A 17,904-nucleotide genomic window follows, 5' to 3' on the forward strand; every position below is an offset into this window, starting at 1 on the left:
CAGCCCTTACTGGTCCAGTGCCCCCATCCTCCCATCCACCCCTCCACCCCCACACACACACACCCCGGAGTGAATGTGGGCTTATAACTCACAGCTGCCCCCTGGAGGTAATGAGCTGGGAGCCACCTTGCCCGGAGCTTCCAGTCTGCCTGGTCCTGAGGAGCCCATGGCCGGTGACAGGCACGGCCTCCAGAAGCCCCTGCCTCAAGGTCCGGCCAACCCTGTGATGCAGTTCATGCCCAGAGCCCCCCCGGGTCCAGGCATGGGCCAGACTCCAGTTCAGATCCGTTCCCGCTCAGCTCCTAGAGAAAAGGGCCAAGAGGATCCCAATGTTCCCATGTCCAGAGATATGGCTCAGAAAGGAGGAGAGGACGTGGGTTTTGGCAGAAGCTAAGAGGAGGACGTGTTTGCAGAGCGAAGCAGTGGCCACCTGTGTCGTCTCCACGGAGGGGCCGCATCAAGGCCAGAGAGCTGGCTGGTGGGTTTGGCTTTCATAAGAGCTGCTTCAGAGCAGGTGGGGAGGTGGAAATAGCCCAGGAGAGAGTTTATGACCTGAGGAAGTGAAGATGCTGCAGAGTCCAATTTGGAGAAGTTTTCTGCGAAGTGGAGAGATCCGGGGAATACTTTGCAAGGGGGAAACGGAGTCAGGAGAGGACTTGTTAAAGAGGGGAGGTGGTGAGTCTTGTCTGTAAAGAAGTAAAAGATGCAAGAGAGAGAGAGGACAGTGGCAGAGCCGGGACAACTTTCTATCCTAACAGCCACAGGGTCAGGGTCACGGGAGAAAATCAGGTCTCGGGGTGAGAAGACAAGGCAGTGCTTGACCGCTCCTATTTTCTCAATAAAGCATGAGGCAAGGTCATCGGCTGAGAGCAGAGTAAAGCAGAAAGGGGCGTTGGATGTTTGAGGAGAAGGAAAAGTCATCTCAGAGAGAAGAAAAGTGTATTCACTCAGGCAGTGTCTGGATGGCCAGGCAATGCTGCGTGCCTGTTAGAATCTGCGAGGATGAATGGGCTTGAGATCCAATCTGGCAGCACGGTCGCGTGGGGTTCCTTCCATCTGTGTTCTGCTGCTTGGGTGCAGGAGAGAAGTAGGCAGACAACTGGGTTGAATGGGGGGTGAGAGGGTGTTTGCAGGGGAGGTTCCTGGAGCTTCACCTCCAGGCAGCCGCTGATGGGAGGCACTCTCTCTTCCTTCCCCGTCTCAGCCTCCTGGGTCCATTCTGAGAAAGTGAAAAATGGCCCCAGAAGCCCGCAGCGAGGCCGTGATACCCAGCGCTCACGGAATGCAGCCGTGATCAGAGCACGCCCCCCGTGACCCGGTCTGAGACGGGACAGGGAGGGGACACAGCGACGAGAACCCTGTGACACCCCTCTTCTGCAAACACGAGTGACCAGGGATGGCCCTGGCCCTGTGTTAATCCTCCCGCCTCCTGGACAGAAACTATCCTGTCATCAGACTGCCCGCCGCTAACACAGACCTGCCGCCTTTCACCTCTACCCTCTGCAAAACCACCGCCCAAGCCCACACCCTGTTCTAGGACCCTCCCAGCTCCATCTTATCCAGACCCCCGGACTCCCTGCTCCGCTACTGCAGAGCTGCACACTCACTCTGCTTTACCACCTGGGCCCCTGGGTCTGTGCCTGGAGGGGATCCGCGGTTCCCTCCTACCCTCCCAGGCACTCGTGATGCTGCTTTGCTCCAGCTTCTCCCTCCGCTCCCCCACCCCGCCTGTCCCCATGAGATACTGGTGTTTCCCCGGCTTCTCATCAATCCTCTTGTCAACTCTTTCTTGTGTCTCCATCATTGCCTCCCATCTGGGACGGCTCCTCAGCCCTTTTCTTTTTCATTTTTTTTTTAAATTTTTATTTATTTATTTATGGCTGTGTTGGGTCTTCGTTTCTGTGCGAGGGCTTTCTCTAGTTGTGGCAAGCGGGGGCCACTCTTCATCGCGGTGCGCGGGCCTCTCACTATCGCGGCCTCTCTTGTTGCGGAGCACAGGCTCCAGACGCGCAGGCTCAGTAATTGTGGCGCACGGGGCTAGCTGCTCCGCGGCATGTGGGATCTTCCCAGACCAGGGCTCGAACCCGTGTCCCCTGCATTGGCAGGCAGATTCTCAACCACTGCACCACCAGGGAAGCCCTCCTCAGCCCTTTTCTGTCGGGAGCCTTCACTTGTGAATACGCAGGCCAGGTATTTTGTAGACGTCTGCCCATTGGGGTCTGTCTGACAGTTCCTCGTTATTCGTTTTGGGCTGTGCCTTCTTGGCAGGCACTGCGGGAGCGGTGCTCTCTCCCCCTCTGTGCATCGCGTGCAGATTTGTCCTTCTACTTGCGTTGTTAACTGTGGTCATTTGTAAACTGGAGGATGCAGGCTTCTCTGTGTTTACCTTCATCATCAATTAGTGATACTTTGAGACTATAAATATCCTATTTTCGATCGCCCTTTTTTCCAATTATTTTAGCATTCATAAACAATTCTTGCCTGAAACAACTGTTACTCTGTTGTTTGCCAACGGGTGCTTTTTGTCTAGCTCCAGCATTCACTCCACATTTATTACTTGGCTTTCGACGGTAAGGAAGAGTTGTCCCTTCTCCTCCGTTTATTTATTTATTCACTTATCTATATCAGCATGCACGTATGGATTCTTATAGACATGGTCGTATCCATTCCCCTCATTATTATGCTGTAGGGAAATAAGAACTGGGAATAGGTTAGCTTAATTTTAATACGTGATTTTTGGAAACTACAAACCTGAAAGCATAAAAGTGACAAAGAAAGTGAAGGAACAGTTTGTGGTTTGTCATCGTCTCTATAAAAGCTTTATCAGTTAAAAAAACATATTAATTAGAAAAACTGATGTTATGGAAGGCAATTATTTTAAATATGTACTAATCACAATTATTGTAAAAATATATCAAACATGTTGTATATATTCTGTACTAGTGAATGATATTTCTACTAAGCCGTCCTTTAGAATTTAAAGAGCAGTTCATCTAACCAGAGGACTTGTGAGGTAGCAAAATATCTTGCTTTCTGGGGTTTGCTAGCTCCTGTGGCCTCGGTCTCACAAAAGGTAATTCCACTGATTCCTTTGTTCCGCCCCCCAAGACTTCTGGGGGGTTATGTGTGCATATATACACTTTTTTTTTTCTTTTCCTACGGAAAATAGATAGGAAATGGCCATGGCTGTGAGCATGGCTGAGTGGCTGAGTGGCCTAATGCTAGCCTGTGCTCTCTGCAGCCTAATTAAAGGAAAATGGTTGTGCTTTCTATGAAGAGAGGCACAGAATAGGATGAGGGGGCACAGGAAGGGAAGCTGAGCACTGAGAGCTTGCCTTTCTCCACGGAATTAAACGCTAACCTCGCCCCCTCCTCTGAGTCCTGAATGTATCAAACAAATCAATGTAAATAGCTGGACAACTTCCAGGGCACTAGATTTCTCGTCAAAATTCAATTAATGCGGCCCCTAAGAAACCAGCAACATGCAAGGAAATACCGCAGATGGGCTGAAAGGGCAGGTACGTGGAGCTGGATGTCAACTGGTCCCCGGGCTCTGGGCTTAGAGGGCGGCCGGCCAGCTCCCCACTGCAGCCAAAGGTCTGGGCAGGTGATGTCACAACTTCAATGAGAATGGAAAGGTCAACTTAAATAGAAACAAAATTCTTAGCTATATAAAAATCATGCTATTTCTATGAGAAGACTGTTTTGCCCTGGCAAACAGTCAGGCAAAAAAGCAGGTCAGAAGATAATCTTGTCCAGCTGGGTGTTGGGGGCGGGCCTGTGTCCTCACCCCACTAGTTTCCTCTCTGCTTCTGCATACATCCTACCAAGGGCTGGGTTAACCATTGTGACTGATTGGCTCACTCTTCATTATAAACAGGCAAAAAGAGGGAACTCCACGTAAAACACCTTTTATTTAACTTCCATCAGCTCGGACCAAAATAAGCAATCGAGGCCACAGTTTATTTATTCCCACGTAACTCTCCAGTGCACGACAGAACTTCATGAAGGCTTGTCGTGAAGTCCCTCTTACCTTGATCGCAGCTAAAACGAATTGCTACTCTAAAACTGCAGCTATGTGAATTTATGCAGACACCCTGGAGTGGAACAAAAGCAGCCCCCAAGAAGAACTGCAGAATTATGCCAGAGAAAGACTTTCAATTACATGGCAAACAAAAAGTGTTTATTTTAATCATTTATTTGGTCTCTAACTCACACCAGAAAGGGTCTGAGGCAGCTTATACAAAATATATGAAATAGGATCATTGAACAACAGCAGCAGTAATAATAATAACACGAAGAAGAAGAACACAATGCACAGGCCCTCCGCCCTGCGCCAGGCACACAGCCAGACCTCTTTCCTGCAGTGTCTCCGAGAATTCTGATAGTCATCCTTTGCAGTAAGGACCATCATTATCCCCATTTTACAGCTATGAAGACTGAGGCTGGGAGGTTAAAGCAACCCAGCTCAAGATTACATAAGCTAACAAGTGGCAGAGCTGGGATAAAAAGAAAGGCCATCAGTAAAAGGGCAGCTACGGGCAGGCCAGCAACGTGAAACTGAGCCCAGGTGGAGAGGCTGTGCCCTCCACAGCACAGGTGCTTCTGCAGTGAACTCGAACACTTAGCTTTGGGTTCCTTCCAGGACAAAGCAAGGAGGGAAATGTGTATCGGTGGCTAGATTTGCAGGGTGCCTGAGAGAAATGTATTCCATTTTCTAAGATGAAGCACAGCTTTTCCTGGGCTAAGTGTCCAGGATTCAGAAAAACAAATGGTCAGCAGACAGATCTTTCAGAGAATCGTGTAGGAATAGCACTTCTGGAAACCAAGACTCCGGAGGCAGTCAGGCAGGACTCCAACCTCAGCACGATCTGGGCACCGACACAGACTCAGGACAAATGTGCTCTGGGATTCTGTGTTCTTACAGACTCGTGCTTGAGAGATAGCACGGCCTCCTGGCACCTCGGCTCGGGGCCGAGGGTGCATCCACTCACAGGCAAATAAATCACACTGATTCCAGTGCATCCAGCAGACAGCAGCCTTCACACTCCAAGCCGCTCAAGACTGTCTCTCCTGGCACCTCTGCAGCCAGGCGGGGGCTCCCAGGGTGCCCAGCCGTAGGCAGTGTCAGCTTCTGGTTCCTGGCACACCAGGGTAACTGGCCAAACACCAGCTCTGCAGAGCCACGAGCTGACCAGCAGTAAGAGAGTGGTTGCTTACAAGCCGGTCAGAAGATGGTGACTTCTGCCAAAGATCAGAATTTTGCTTTTAGCGCCAGGGCATCGAGGCGTTTTTCCTTAGAGCAGTAAACATCCTTTATCTGGTGGTGCCTGTTGTAGATTGTGACAACACTGTAGCTGAATTATATTCAGAGGAGACTTGGTTTTCTGTTATCTAGATCTTGTGCAGGTGACAGTTACAACTGATCTCAAATAACTAGTTGGTTTTGCTTTGAAAATCATTCATCTTACCTTTCTAGATCTGCCTCGAAGCAATAAATGAGCTAGATAGCGATTCTGGCAAACTTGAGTTGGACAGGAAATAGTCACATCAAACTTCCATTTTTGTATTCTGGGTTTTTTTGTCACAGTGTGTCACGGGGCTGTGTCTGCTTGTGTAATATGTGGCATCCTTGAGTAAACCCACCACCCCAGAAACGTGTAATTTAATTTCCAAGCAAACCTAGGGCTAACTGGAAATGCTTATTTGTTCCTAGTCTTATTTTTGAAAACTGTTTTGAAATGCATGAATCCACTTTCTTTTATGGGCAGAATAAAATGACCAGAATGTAACCTCACAGTGGGAACACAAATTGTTCTCTCCTCTCCTCTGCATTTAAGCCAACTCAGGCCAGATGGGGATGTGGAAGACACCAGGGCTTTCCCATGGACTTGGAGGTGACTGTCACATACAGAAAGTAGTGTGTGTGTGTGTGTATTTCCACAAGGCTTACATTGGGGACAGGTTTAAATCTAGTTAAAGATATGTTCTCATTCTGGGAACTTCAACTAAACACACTCTCCCAATTTATGTAGATTTAACTTTAAGAAAAGATTGTTAAGTAGATGTTGTGGAGTCTATTGGGTATCATGGCAGACAATGTCTGTTCTCTCTTTGCTCTTCAGAATCCTGAGTTATAGGATGTTATTTTGTACCTAAAATAAATGGCAATGATCCCCAGACTCCCCTGCAGCCAAGGAAGCCATTTGACCAAACTTGGCCAGTAAGATATAAATAGAAGTACTGTGTGAGATTTCTAGGAATTGTTCCTAAAATAAAGAATAAGGACCCTCATTTTCCCTTTTTCCATCCAAGAACATATTTATGATGACTGGAGCTCAGCAGCCATTTTGCTCTGTGAGGCCAAGGGCCCTATGGTTAGTGCTATGATCTGATGTCTATGGAACCACCATGCCAATCCTGGACACCCCACCTAGACTTTCTTTATATGAAAAAAGTACCGCTATGCCTTTTTAAAGCCAGGGTTATTTTGAATTTTTTGGCAAACACTTGCCCGAGAGGGGTGGACATAGAAATGCGGCAACAGAAAGGACGCAGATGTGAGGGCAGCCGCCCCACCCGGCCCTCCACCCCGCCCCCAGCCCTCCACTCCACCACGTCCACCCCTGTGTGTGCACTTTGGGGGTGGGGACCACAGTGCCCAGCAAAGCATCTGCCAGCAAAGAATCAGCAAAGAATCGCCCCCTAGGTCATCCCCCTCATTGCCACTTTGCAGCCACTGAGGTCAGCTCTGGCAGGTGCCTCAGACAGAGAGGAGGGGAGAGCACGGCAGAGAAGGAGCAAGCATTCGCTGAGGGGTGGGCGGAGGCAGCAGAGAACAGAGGACCAGACCAAAATGGGTGTCGGAGGGAAAGACAGAGGGCTTTGAAAGGCCTCACGGGACCTATTAGGAAGGATGGACAAATGGACAGAGGACGGAAGAAGAAAGGAAGACAGAACAGCGTATGTGTTTTGGGCACACGTACTGGCCTGGAGAAGGGGACGGGGGCAGGTGGCTTCAGAGAACACGTTTACACACCTGCTTCTGTTACCAACCCTTCGAGTCAAGTCCCAGCAAGGGCCCTCCGGCCCCGTGTTACTTGTGCCAATAGAACAAGATGGAGATGGGCTCAGAGCAGAGGAAAGCTTTCTTCTCTGATCACAGAAGGGAGGGGTGCAAGCTCCTGCCCTAGAGCACAGGCTCTCTGGGACAGGCCTTGGACAGGACAGGGATGGGGATGGGACTGCTTTACAGGGATCTCACTGGCGGGAGGGACGGGGTTCTGGGGGGTGGCGGGGTAGCTGTGCTGCTCCGGCTCCGGGCCCAGAGCTGGGCACAGCCTCTCTGCACACACCCAGCTCAGCTAGGGTGTCGGTTCTATAGCTGGGAACTCTAATCCAGCACGTTAGGTGCGAGGCATCTGCACACAGTCCCCCTCCGGGCAAGTGAAACTAGACTGAGCACAAAAGAAGAGTTAGACCTTATCACCCAGATTCCAGCTCATTTTTCCTGGGTACCCCAGTGGGCTTTGCTGGTGACACCTCCATGTCACCCCAACCGCTTAACCAGGACTGGTGGACACACCACATGCCCACCGTGGCCCCATAGGTGAAGGATGCTGGCCGGGCTGGTGGATGGACCACAAGGGACTGCAGGGGCATCTGTCCATGGAGCTGGTTGCTGCCGTAGAACGAGGACCCAACGTGGCCAAATCTGACCTTTTAGAGAAAGGCCGAAAGTCCAATTTCCAAATGCTGTTCAGGCCAAAGCAAAGACGTCTCTAGGTCACACCGGGCCCCCAGGGTGTCTGTTTGCAACCTGGATGATGTCTGTCACTCCCTTTCTTCTGCATGTGGAGTGTCCACAGGAGGGCCGAGGCCCCCAGCCATGCTGCAGCCCAAAGGCTGAGGCTTCCTGCGGGGTGTCACCTACCCCCAGGCCTGGCAGGAGGAGAATGTCTGTCCTCCACCATGAGTCTGTGGTGCTCTCTGTACAAGAAAGGGCTTGGACCACGAGAACATCATGCTCCCGGGAAGGCCTGTGGGCCCCCCAGCTGCAGTGCCCCCCACCCCCCAGGAGAAAAGGCAACTCTTGGGTGAGTTTCCAGCTTGAATAAACCTCTGTGCAGGTGTGAGGGGCAGCTGGGGACCCTCTGATCAGGTCCAAAAGCAAAAACTGACTATTATCACACTAAGATAAAATCAGAATGCTTTTCACTAAAAAAAAAAAAAAAAAAAAAAAAGATCTTGGAGGGCAAGGTGTGTTTCTTCTCTGCCACTCTCTGCCTTTTCCAACTGTTGTGTAGTTTAGCATTTCCAGTTGAGCCTTGCTCTTCTGAAACTCTCTCTCCTTCCCTACCTGCTGCTGAAGGGCCCTGGCCTTGGGCTTGAGATCCAGGACCTGAAAGAACGGCATTTATCCACCTGTCTTTCCCCTTAGACACGTCCTGCTTCTCCCGTGGCTGGCGAGTACAGCCTTACCGGCGTGTCTTGTCCATGTGCTTTTCTCAGCATCTGGCGTGGCCAGTGGCGGAGCTGGTTACCAGATCCCTACCCCGTTTGTGTGATGGTGTCGGTCAACTAGGCCGAATGACCAGACGAGGGTGAGCTCTGGAGAAGTCTGATCAATTCCTTAATGACTGCACCACATCAACCAGAATGGTTAATTCACTTCCACAAGTTGACATTTCTTGGGCCTTCTGAGAGCAGTGTATCATTTGCAAAAGTCACGGAGAATCTAAGTCCCCCCAGATAAACCAGGCCAGCCGTGGCAAAATGAACAGAGACAGTCACGTCTTCTGTTTGGGTCCTGGAGCGTTTGTGTAAGCTTTTTCTCATGGCTGTTTAGAAATGAATTTCATGATGCGAACACCCAAGTCTACACAGGCACTTAGAAACCACACGCAGCCGTGCTCTTACCAGACAGTGTCTCCTGAAGATTGCGGGGCCACCAACTATGGAGGTCTTCCATTTTGAATGTAAACTTGGAAAGAAGTTCTTGTTTTCTATTTTTTAAATTCACAGTGTTCACGGAAATATACATTTCCCCAAAGCTCAGCACGAATGCCAGCTATCCATAGCACCCAGGGCCGTTAATGCAGACCTGCCCCCCAACCCACCAGCCTTGGCAAGGATTCCAGAAGCCCCTCTCCTTTCTATGGAGAAGGAAAGAAACTAAAGCACAGGAGCCATTCAGTTTGGGGGAGAAACTAGACCTAAAGCTTTTCCTAAAGTAGAACTTCTTTCTAACATTATATCAAAAGGAAATGATCTTCACTTTACTAAATGTTCTCATCCATTGCAAAATGAGTTCTGTTAAATTCAGAGCTCTTCCAATTTTAAGAATGAAGGCTGCCATGTCTCCAGAATGATTTCAAGGAGGCTCACAGGGGTCCATGCCACTCCAAACCCCCTCTTGCCCACCCTAAACGGGGTCACCGCACCAGCACAGAAGCTCTCCACAGAGCAGGGGAGAAGCAGGCCCAGGTATCCTCACCGGCTCCTCCAGTCTCCTGAGAACCAGCCTGTGCTGGATGCCGTGGGGATGGCTGTCCCCAGACGAATCCTGGGCATGTGCACAGCCAACAGTTTGCAGAGATTGTGAGCTTCTGGACAAGAATCCCCAAACACTTGACCCCAGGAGGCAGTGGTGGGAGAGTGGAAGCAATGAAACTTCAGGTCCCCTGAATTACTGTCTGCAAACAGCTCGACAGGCTGTGATGAGAATGGCAGGCGTCGAATACCAGGTGAGAGGCCGTGAGTCCAAAGCAGCAGAAGATAGAATCTGCAGGAACCTCGGTTTCCTCTTTGACACCCCAGGCCCTGTGCAGACAGGCATAGCAGATACATTTTCAGAGGATTAAGGCTTCTCCAGCCATCTGTAGTCAGCCTCCTGAGTGGAGGCGATGGGGATGTGGGCACAGACGATGGGCCAGGGCCCAGGGTGGGCTGCACTCATTCTAAGAGAAGTGGGTTTCCCCAGAGCCCCCTGTTGGAAGCACACGATGCAGCATCACTGGTGGGAACACAGAGGCCTGGACTGTGAAGGTGCTGGGTGGGGAAGACGCCTGAACAGCACCTGGGTAGTTGGAACAGGGCCGTGCTGGCGCCAGGAAAGCAGAGACAGAAGCTATGCCGCCTAGAAGGCTGTGACTGTAGACCCCGAAACCAAGAGGGTGGAAACTCCTGATGCTGCCGTGGAAACACACACGGGAGGACTGGGCATCTGAGCAGTGCAGGAAAGATGGCGACAAACATAAAAGTGCCCACTGGTCTCTAACTCAGGCATTTTAGTGGTTTCAAGATTTGCAAGTCCACAATTCCCTGAAGCTTTTCTAGAAGCTGCTGAGACCTAAGAGGCAGGGACCATCCTAGCACAGCTGCGCTTGAGTGTCTGGGCTTAGGCATTACTGATGCTTTGGTCCAAGAAGCTACCGTCTGAGGAGATGTGTCAAAACATCACCCCTCTGAGTTGATGCCTCCCAAGGTGGTCAGCTCCACGTCAGTGCCTTTGCTCCAGGAATTAGATGGCTATTAGATGTCAGCCTGGGTTTGTGGGGGCCCAGAACCCCAGCCATCAACTCCATTCATTCAGGATTCAGCAGCCTTGAGTCACTCACAGCTCTGACAGGTTTCCACAAGTGCCCCCCAGGCCCCCTCTGCCCTCCCTCCGGGCCTCAGGGCTCAGGCAGACCACCCTTCAAGCCTGGGCTCACCCACGGCTCTCCCCCTGTTCCCGTGAGGCTCGCTCTTTGGTACTACTGCCCATCTTGGGGCACTTTGCAGTGTTTTATCACCTATTTATTTAGCAGAACTTTATTCTATACTAATGAAAGACCAATCAGGGCCAGGCAGTATGGAGTGTATACCATGCTGTGTGCAGTTCATGCGTTCATCACTCCTTCCTTGCTTCAGTGAACATCTATAGGACGCCTGTTGCACACAGGTGTTGAGCTAGACAGCCGTGGAGCTATTACACAGCACGTGTGAGTGCACTCCTGCCTCCAGGATCATCCTTCCTGCCCATCACCTTCCTAAGCTCAACCCCTACCACCCCCCACCCTGCTTATCTCTACTCTGCCTCCTTGAGGGCCAGGTACATTCCTGCCTCCGGGCCTTTGTACCTGCTGTCCCCGGAAGGCTCTTCCCCCAGAGCCCCATGCGGCTCTCTCCCATCTCTGTCCCTCGGGCTTTACTCACTAAGTCACTGTCTTAGGGGAGAGCCTTGCTCTGTGTCTCCCGTCCTCGCTTGATTTATGTTTCCTCCTAAGCAGTTCTCATTCGCATACTGAACATGGACCTATTTATCACTTGGATATAAGCTCCACGGTGGCAGGGATGTTTGTCTGTGTTGGTCCCTGCTGTTTCCCCAGTACCCGGAACAGTGCTGGTCACAGAATGGGTATGGAACCCACATTAGTGGAATTAATAGTTGGATGAAAATATGACCTGAACAACAAAGTAGGTAGTTAAGGATGAAATTAGGTCATATTCTGGTCAGGCGAACAGGTGATAGGTACTGAGCGGTGTGGCTGAGTGCCAGGTTGATTGTGAGCATGCTTGTCACCGCCCCGGTCCTTTAATGCCTCGGTGTCCCTGGGGCTCGTTACCTCCTTCCCAAGAATTAACTTGTCTTGGAAAACAGAAGGTGCTCATCTGCACGTGGGCACCGGTTTTTCTTCCCCTGGACACACACGTGACATCCACTAACAGTCCCAGGAACGACAAACTCACATCCAGAGGAGCTCACATCACCCACGTGTCTCTAACCATGAAGGAGTGAAGTTTCCTGTTCCGAGACACTGAGCATTAAGACAAAGTAAGAGTTAAAATACCACCAGTAAATGTTCCTGGTTCTTCCAAGAATGCATCAGATATTCAGCAATCCCCTGTAGATAAAGGATGGCCATACTGTCTTCCACATAGGAAAGCATGTGTTCAGACAGTTTTCAGGGCAAAGTTAGCAAATAGGGCCACCAACAGAACTGCTCTGTGAAGAAAGATTCAATTAGGCGTCCGTGCAGTTGCACGAAGGCCGTGTTGCAACACCGAGGTGGCCTGTTTTTCTGGTCATTATTAATCCAGAAACCTTAACGACAAACAACATTTGTGTTATTGTCTCCCCAAATTTAATTTGTTTATGCAGCAGTTCAGTTAATCCTGCAATCTGTTTTTCTCAAACGAGGGCAGATAATGGAGACACCCGTTCTTTACAAGTCTTCAGGCTTTTAAATTCTGATAAAATCAGGGTTCTTCACTGGGTCTTGCCCCAGCTCTGAATTAAACCACTTTAAATGTAATTATGGAAGCTGGCCTTACATCAGGGACATCCATTTACAAAATTGATTGGCCATGCTGTTCCACGAGCCATTTCATGAGCAAACGATTGCAAAAGGGCCAGAACCGTAATTTATAAAGGCAAAAAAGCAGGTAAATACTTTATTAGTGGTAATGAGAAAGTTTCCAACTAACTGGATCTTTTTCTTCCCTCACCAGCTACTTCACGGAGCCATGGTGCATGGCCCTCTTTCACGATCGTTTTATTGATCTCCGGAAAGAGTTACGCCAGATCTTATCCTCCAAGGAGGTAAGGGTGATTAACGGATATGTAGGTTATTCCTTGCAAATTAGAAGCAGTTACAGTTGTTGATCATTTAGACTTTTCCCTACATTCCCACTTTACGGTTTCACTTTGAAAATCAACTGTCCCTCACAGAAACAAACTACGGAGTAGGTAAACATAGATGGTGATATTTCAGGGAATGTGAGTTGTTCAAATCTTTTATGCGGGGCACGTTTGTTTTCCCCTTTGACAAGTACCTGTACTTTCATTATCCGCTGACAGTGAGGGCTGAAAGCGCGGTGTGGGTGGTATCTCCTTGCCCTCGAGCATGAAGGCTGCGTTCCTATAGTTTCTGTCCGCATTTGCCAGCTGTTCGCTAACCATTCGTGTGCGCGTGTTGTTCCAAAGGTGTCAGGGGACTCAACAGGTGTCCAAATGCACTCCTTTTATAACCGAAGCTTCTTTCTCCAAGCAGTGTAGGATTAACTGGAAGTGAGGCTGTACACCCCACAGGCTCCGTACTCGGCAGGAAATTTGACTCTGCCATGTACGTAGTAAAATATTTGTGAAACTTTATTTTTTTCAACACCTAGAGTCCTTACCAGAGTTGCGGGGAGTTTACGTCTTTGGTCAAACGTGCATTCTAGACTCCTCTTCGATTCACTCGGACGAGGGCTGGGGCTCAGCTGAGCTTCCGCCTCGTCCGACTGTCTAGACGGGCAGGTTTTGCGTCTCTGTCTCTGTGTCGCCTCCTCGTGGGTCCCCGGGGTGTGGGCTGCCACACCGGATGCACAGATGCAGCCCAGGTCCCCAGGCCCCTCGTTCTAGCCGCTGCACGCCCCACCTCACCGAACCACACAGGGACCCTCCGAGGTGGGTGGAGGCACTGTTGTCACCGCCTCCACTTCACCCATGAGGAAGCTGAAGCCGAGAGACTTCACGCAATTCAAGGGTCTCCCGCTCCAAAGCCAGGGTTGTCAGCCCTGGACCACAGTGGTGGCGTGGTACCCTCTCCCCATTGCCCCGCCCCTGTTCAGTTTCATCCCTGGGGGTCCAAGCTGGGAAACTGATGTAATTTTACTAATCTGAAGTAGATTCAGATTGGGAAACATAGGTTTAACGTTTAAAATTTTAAATTCAGTTCTCTTTGGTGCCCACAAAGATAGGAACCAGGCGGGGAAACGTACCCAAGGGAAGCAGAGAGGCCGACAGCTAAAGGCCCAGGTCAGCCACGGCGAGTCATTCAAATTGGAAATGAGAACAGTAATGAGGTAGAGAGAGAGATTTAGGATGTTACAGGTCAGCCGGGTGCCTGCACTTCATTCGGGGCTGTGAGGAAGTCGGTCCACATTAAAACATGGCCCCGAGCTGGAAGCCTGGTGCTTACTGAGCTTTGCTCACCTCCCTCCCTCCTTCCCTCCCAAAACAACCTGCAGCTCACCGCTGCCCCCATAAGAAGGAGTCATCAGTCTTCTCGCTATTCCATCAACACTCTATGCCTAAACCTTCTAAACCCCAGATCTGAACTCCTCAGTTACCCTTTTGCACAGAGCCACGCGGTTTTTGGTGTCAAGTTTAAAAGGGAAACTTTCCCTTCGTTTTCCCAAGCACACATCCTCAAACGCAATGGTGGCTGCTTCTCATGGCACCCACTGAGACTCCCGAAACCTTTTAGGCAGGAGAACATGTTTGCCGTGGGTCAGTCTGCAGTGCCTAAACTCGGCCTAGCAGTGGGCCCTGGCAGGAGAGCAAGGAGACTGCAAGTGGCCTTTGCAGAAGATGCTCTAAGGCTTCCCCAACCATCCTCGTGGGTTCTCTACATTTCCAGAAAGGGGAACCTCTGCAAGAAGAGCCTCCACTAGGGGACTGTTCTGACATCTGTCAAGTGCAAAGGCCACAGGAGGTGTTGGGGCCTATAGTGGTGTCTGCCTGTAGCTCAGATACACATGGAACAGGGACTCAGAGAGCTGGGGTTGGAGAAAGGGAGGGTTTGTGTGCGAGCACTGGGCACAGAAGAATGGCCCCAAGGAAGTGCCGGCCACCAAAAGCCAGGGTGACTGTGACAGGTATGGTGGAGACAGGCCAACAGTGGAAGTGGTAGTTATACAAACAGACATGCAGGAATTTCACTGAGGAGTCTGGTAATAGGAAAACAAAGAAGATAGCCTTCACTACAAAATAACAGTAATTCCTTTTATCAAATATTAGATAATATAACCCACTTAATTTCACTTTCTACCTTGTCTTCAGGGAAGTACAGAAGTTCAATCCCATTAACTATGATGTCCTAGCACTCAGTTTATCAATTTTCCCCTCCCTCCACGTGTGGAGAAAGAAATAAATGACTATTATCTAGGACTTTTATAAGTCATATGTAGATTTTAAATGTGTATATGATTTATTTTGAAAACAAGATCATTATAAGACGTCTCAAATCCTTTTGTGGAAGTCAAAAGGGGAATGGCTTGTAAACCCTCTGGTCATGCATCTAGCCAAAGAGTCACTGACCAAGGTGAAATTCTGTACAGTCAAAATCATCCTTCAGAAAGATGGATATTGATAGAGTTGGGAAAAAATAGTTTGAAAATAATAGAGACTTTAATATCTCACTTTCAGTAATGGATAGAACCAGGTAGAAGATTAACAAGAAAATAGAGGACCTGAATAGCACTATAAACCAACCAGACCTAACAGATTTATACAGAGCATTCGACCCAACAACAGCAGGATGCATGGTCTTCTCAAGTGCGTGTGGAACATTCTCCAGGACAGGCCGCCAAACAAGTGTCAATAAATTTTAAAAGACTTAAACCATACAAAGTATATTCTCCAACCACAATGAAATGAGACTAGAAATCAACTAGAAAGTGAACAACAGATTCTTAAGCAACTTCTTTGGTTTCAAAGAAGAAACCAAATGGGATGTTAGGAGTTCTTAGAGACAAATGAAAATGAAAACACAACCGACCAAAATTTATGGGATGCAAAGAGAAAACATTTTTCAGAGGGAAATTTATAGCTGTAAATGCTTACATTTAAAAAACAGGAAAGCCCTCAAATCAGTAACTTAATTCTACTCCTTAAGGAACTAGAAGAAAGAAAACCAAACTAGAAGAAGAAAACCAAACTAAACCCAATGCTAGCAGAAGGAAGGACATAATAAACATTAGAGTGGAGATAAATGAAATAAAGAATTTTTAAAAACAGAGAAAACTGATGAAACCAAAAGCTGGTTCTTTTAAAAGATCAACAAAATAAACCTTTAGCTAGATTAATCAAGAAAAAAAAAGACTCAAATCCCTAATGAAATGAAAATGGGGACATTTACCAACCTTAAATAATAAAGGTTTAAAAGAGAATATTATGAACAATTGTATGCCAACCAAACAGATAACCTAGATGAATCAGAGAAATTCCTAGATACACACAAACTACAAAAACGGACTCAAGAAGAAATAGAAAATCTCAAGAGACCTATATAACAAGTAAAGGTATTGAATCAGTAATCTAAAACCTCCCAACAAAGAGAATCCCAAGACCGATGGTTTCACTGCTGAATTCTACCAGACATTTGAATAAGAATTAACACTGATCCTTCTCAAACTCCTCGGACAAATAGGAGAGGAAGGAACACTTCCTAGCCCATTCTATGAGGCCAGCATTACCCTGATACCAGAGCCAGACAAAGACATCAAAAGAAAAATACAGAACAATATCCCTTATGAAGTTATGATCCAAAAATCTTCAGCAGAATACTAGCAAACTAAATCCAGTAGCACATTAAAAGGATTATACACCACGACCAAGATTTACGCCAGGAATGTAAGAGTGGTTCAACATATGAAAATTAATCCATGTAATACACCACATTAATAAAATGAAAGAGGGGGAGAAGTACTATAATCTCAATTGATGCAGAAAAAGCATTTGACTAAATCACACATGCTTTCATAGTAAAAACACTAAAAAGCCAGGAACAGAAGGAAACTGACCCAACCTGATAAAGAGTATTTATGAAAAGCCCTCAGCTAACATCACACTCAATAGTGAAGGACTGAAAGTTTTACCTCAGAGATCTGGAACCAGACAAGAATGCCTGCTTTCACCACTTACATTCAATATTGTACTGGAAGGTCTAGCCACAGCAATTAGGCAGGAAAAAGAAATAAAAGGCATCCACGTTTGAAAGGAAAACTATCTCTATTCTCAAAGGACATGATCTTATATAAAGAAAACTTTAAAGAATCACAAAAGAATATTAGAGCTAATAGATGGATTTGGCAAAGTCACAGGATATAAGATCAACATACAATAATCAGTTGTCTACATTAGCAATCAATAATCCAAAATGAAATTAAGAAAACAATTCCATTTACAATAGCATCAAAAATATTAAAATACTTGGGAATAAATTTAAGCAAGGAGGTACAAGACTTGTACACTGCAAACCACAAAACATTTCTGAAAGAAATTAAAGAAGACCTTAATAATGAAAATACATCTGTGTTCACGGATTTGAATATTTAATATTGTCAGGATAACGTAAATGGGAAAAGAATCTGAAAAAGAATAGATATATGTATATGTATAACAATCACTTTGCTGTATACTGAAACTAACACAACATTGTAAATCAACTATACTCCAATATAAAATAAAAATTTTAAAAACCAAAGTGCCAAGTTTTCAACTAAAAAAAAATATTGTTAAGATAGGAATACTATACAAAGCAATCTACAGGTTCAATGCAATCCTATAAAAATCCCCATGGTTTTTTTTTAGAAATGGAAAAGCCAATCCTAAAGTTCAGATGAAAATACAAGCTAAAACAATTTGAGAAATTTTTTAAAAAGTTGAAGGATTGGGCTTCCCTGGTGGCGCAGTGGTTGAGAGTCCGCCTGCCGATGCAGGGGACACGGGTTCGTGCCCCGGTCTGGGAAGATCCCACATGCCGCGGAGCGGCTGGGCCCGTGAGCCATGGCTGCTGGGCCTGCGCGTCCGGAGCCTGTGCTCTGCAAGGGGAGAGGCCACAACAGTGAGAGGCCCGCCTACCGCAAAAAAAAAAAAAAAAAAAAAAAAAAAGTTGAAGGATACACACTTTGCAATTTCAAAACTTAATACAAATCAAGAGTAAGCAAGACAGTACGGTACTTGCATAAGGATAGACATATAGATCAATGGAGTAAAATTAAGAACCAAAGTAAACCCATTTATATGAAAAGATGTTAACATCATTAATCATTAGGGAAATGCAAACCAGGGCCACAATGAGATACCACTTCACGCCCACTGGGTTGGCTATAGTTAAAAAAAAAAAAAAGAAATAATGATTGTTGGCAAAG

At 47.6% G+C, this 17,904-nt stretch overlaps 1 protein-coding gene across 1 annotated transcript in view; it reads left to right on the forward strand.

Annotated features, from left to right (window-relative positions):
- The window catches only part of CFAP61 (cilia and flagella associated protein 61), a 249,094-nt gene that overhangs the window by 228,487 nt on the left and 2,703 nt on the right, over window positions 1-17,904 (forward strand). Inside the window, exon 26 of the mRNA XM_081256391.1 lies at window positions 12,496-12,586. Coding sequence (XP_081112517.1) covers window positions 12,496-12,586 — 91 coding nt within the window. The remainder of the gene's footprint in view (window positions 1-12,495; window positions 12,587-17,904) is intronic.

Source organism: Mesoplodon bidens (assembly GCF_964165515.1).
Source record: "Mesoplodon bidens genome assembly, chromosome: 15".
Classification (NCBI taxonomy): Eukaryota; Metazoa; Chordata; class Mammalia; order Artiodactyla; family Ziphiidae; genus Mesoplodon; species Mesoplodon bidens.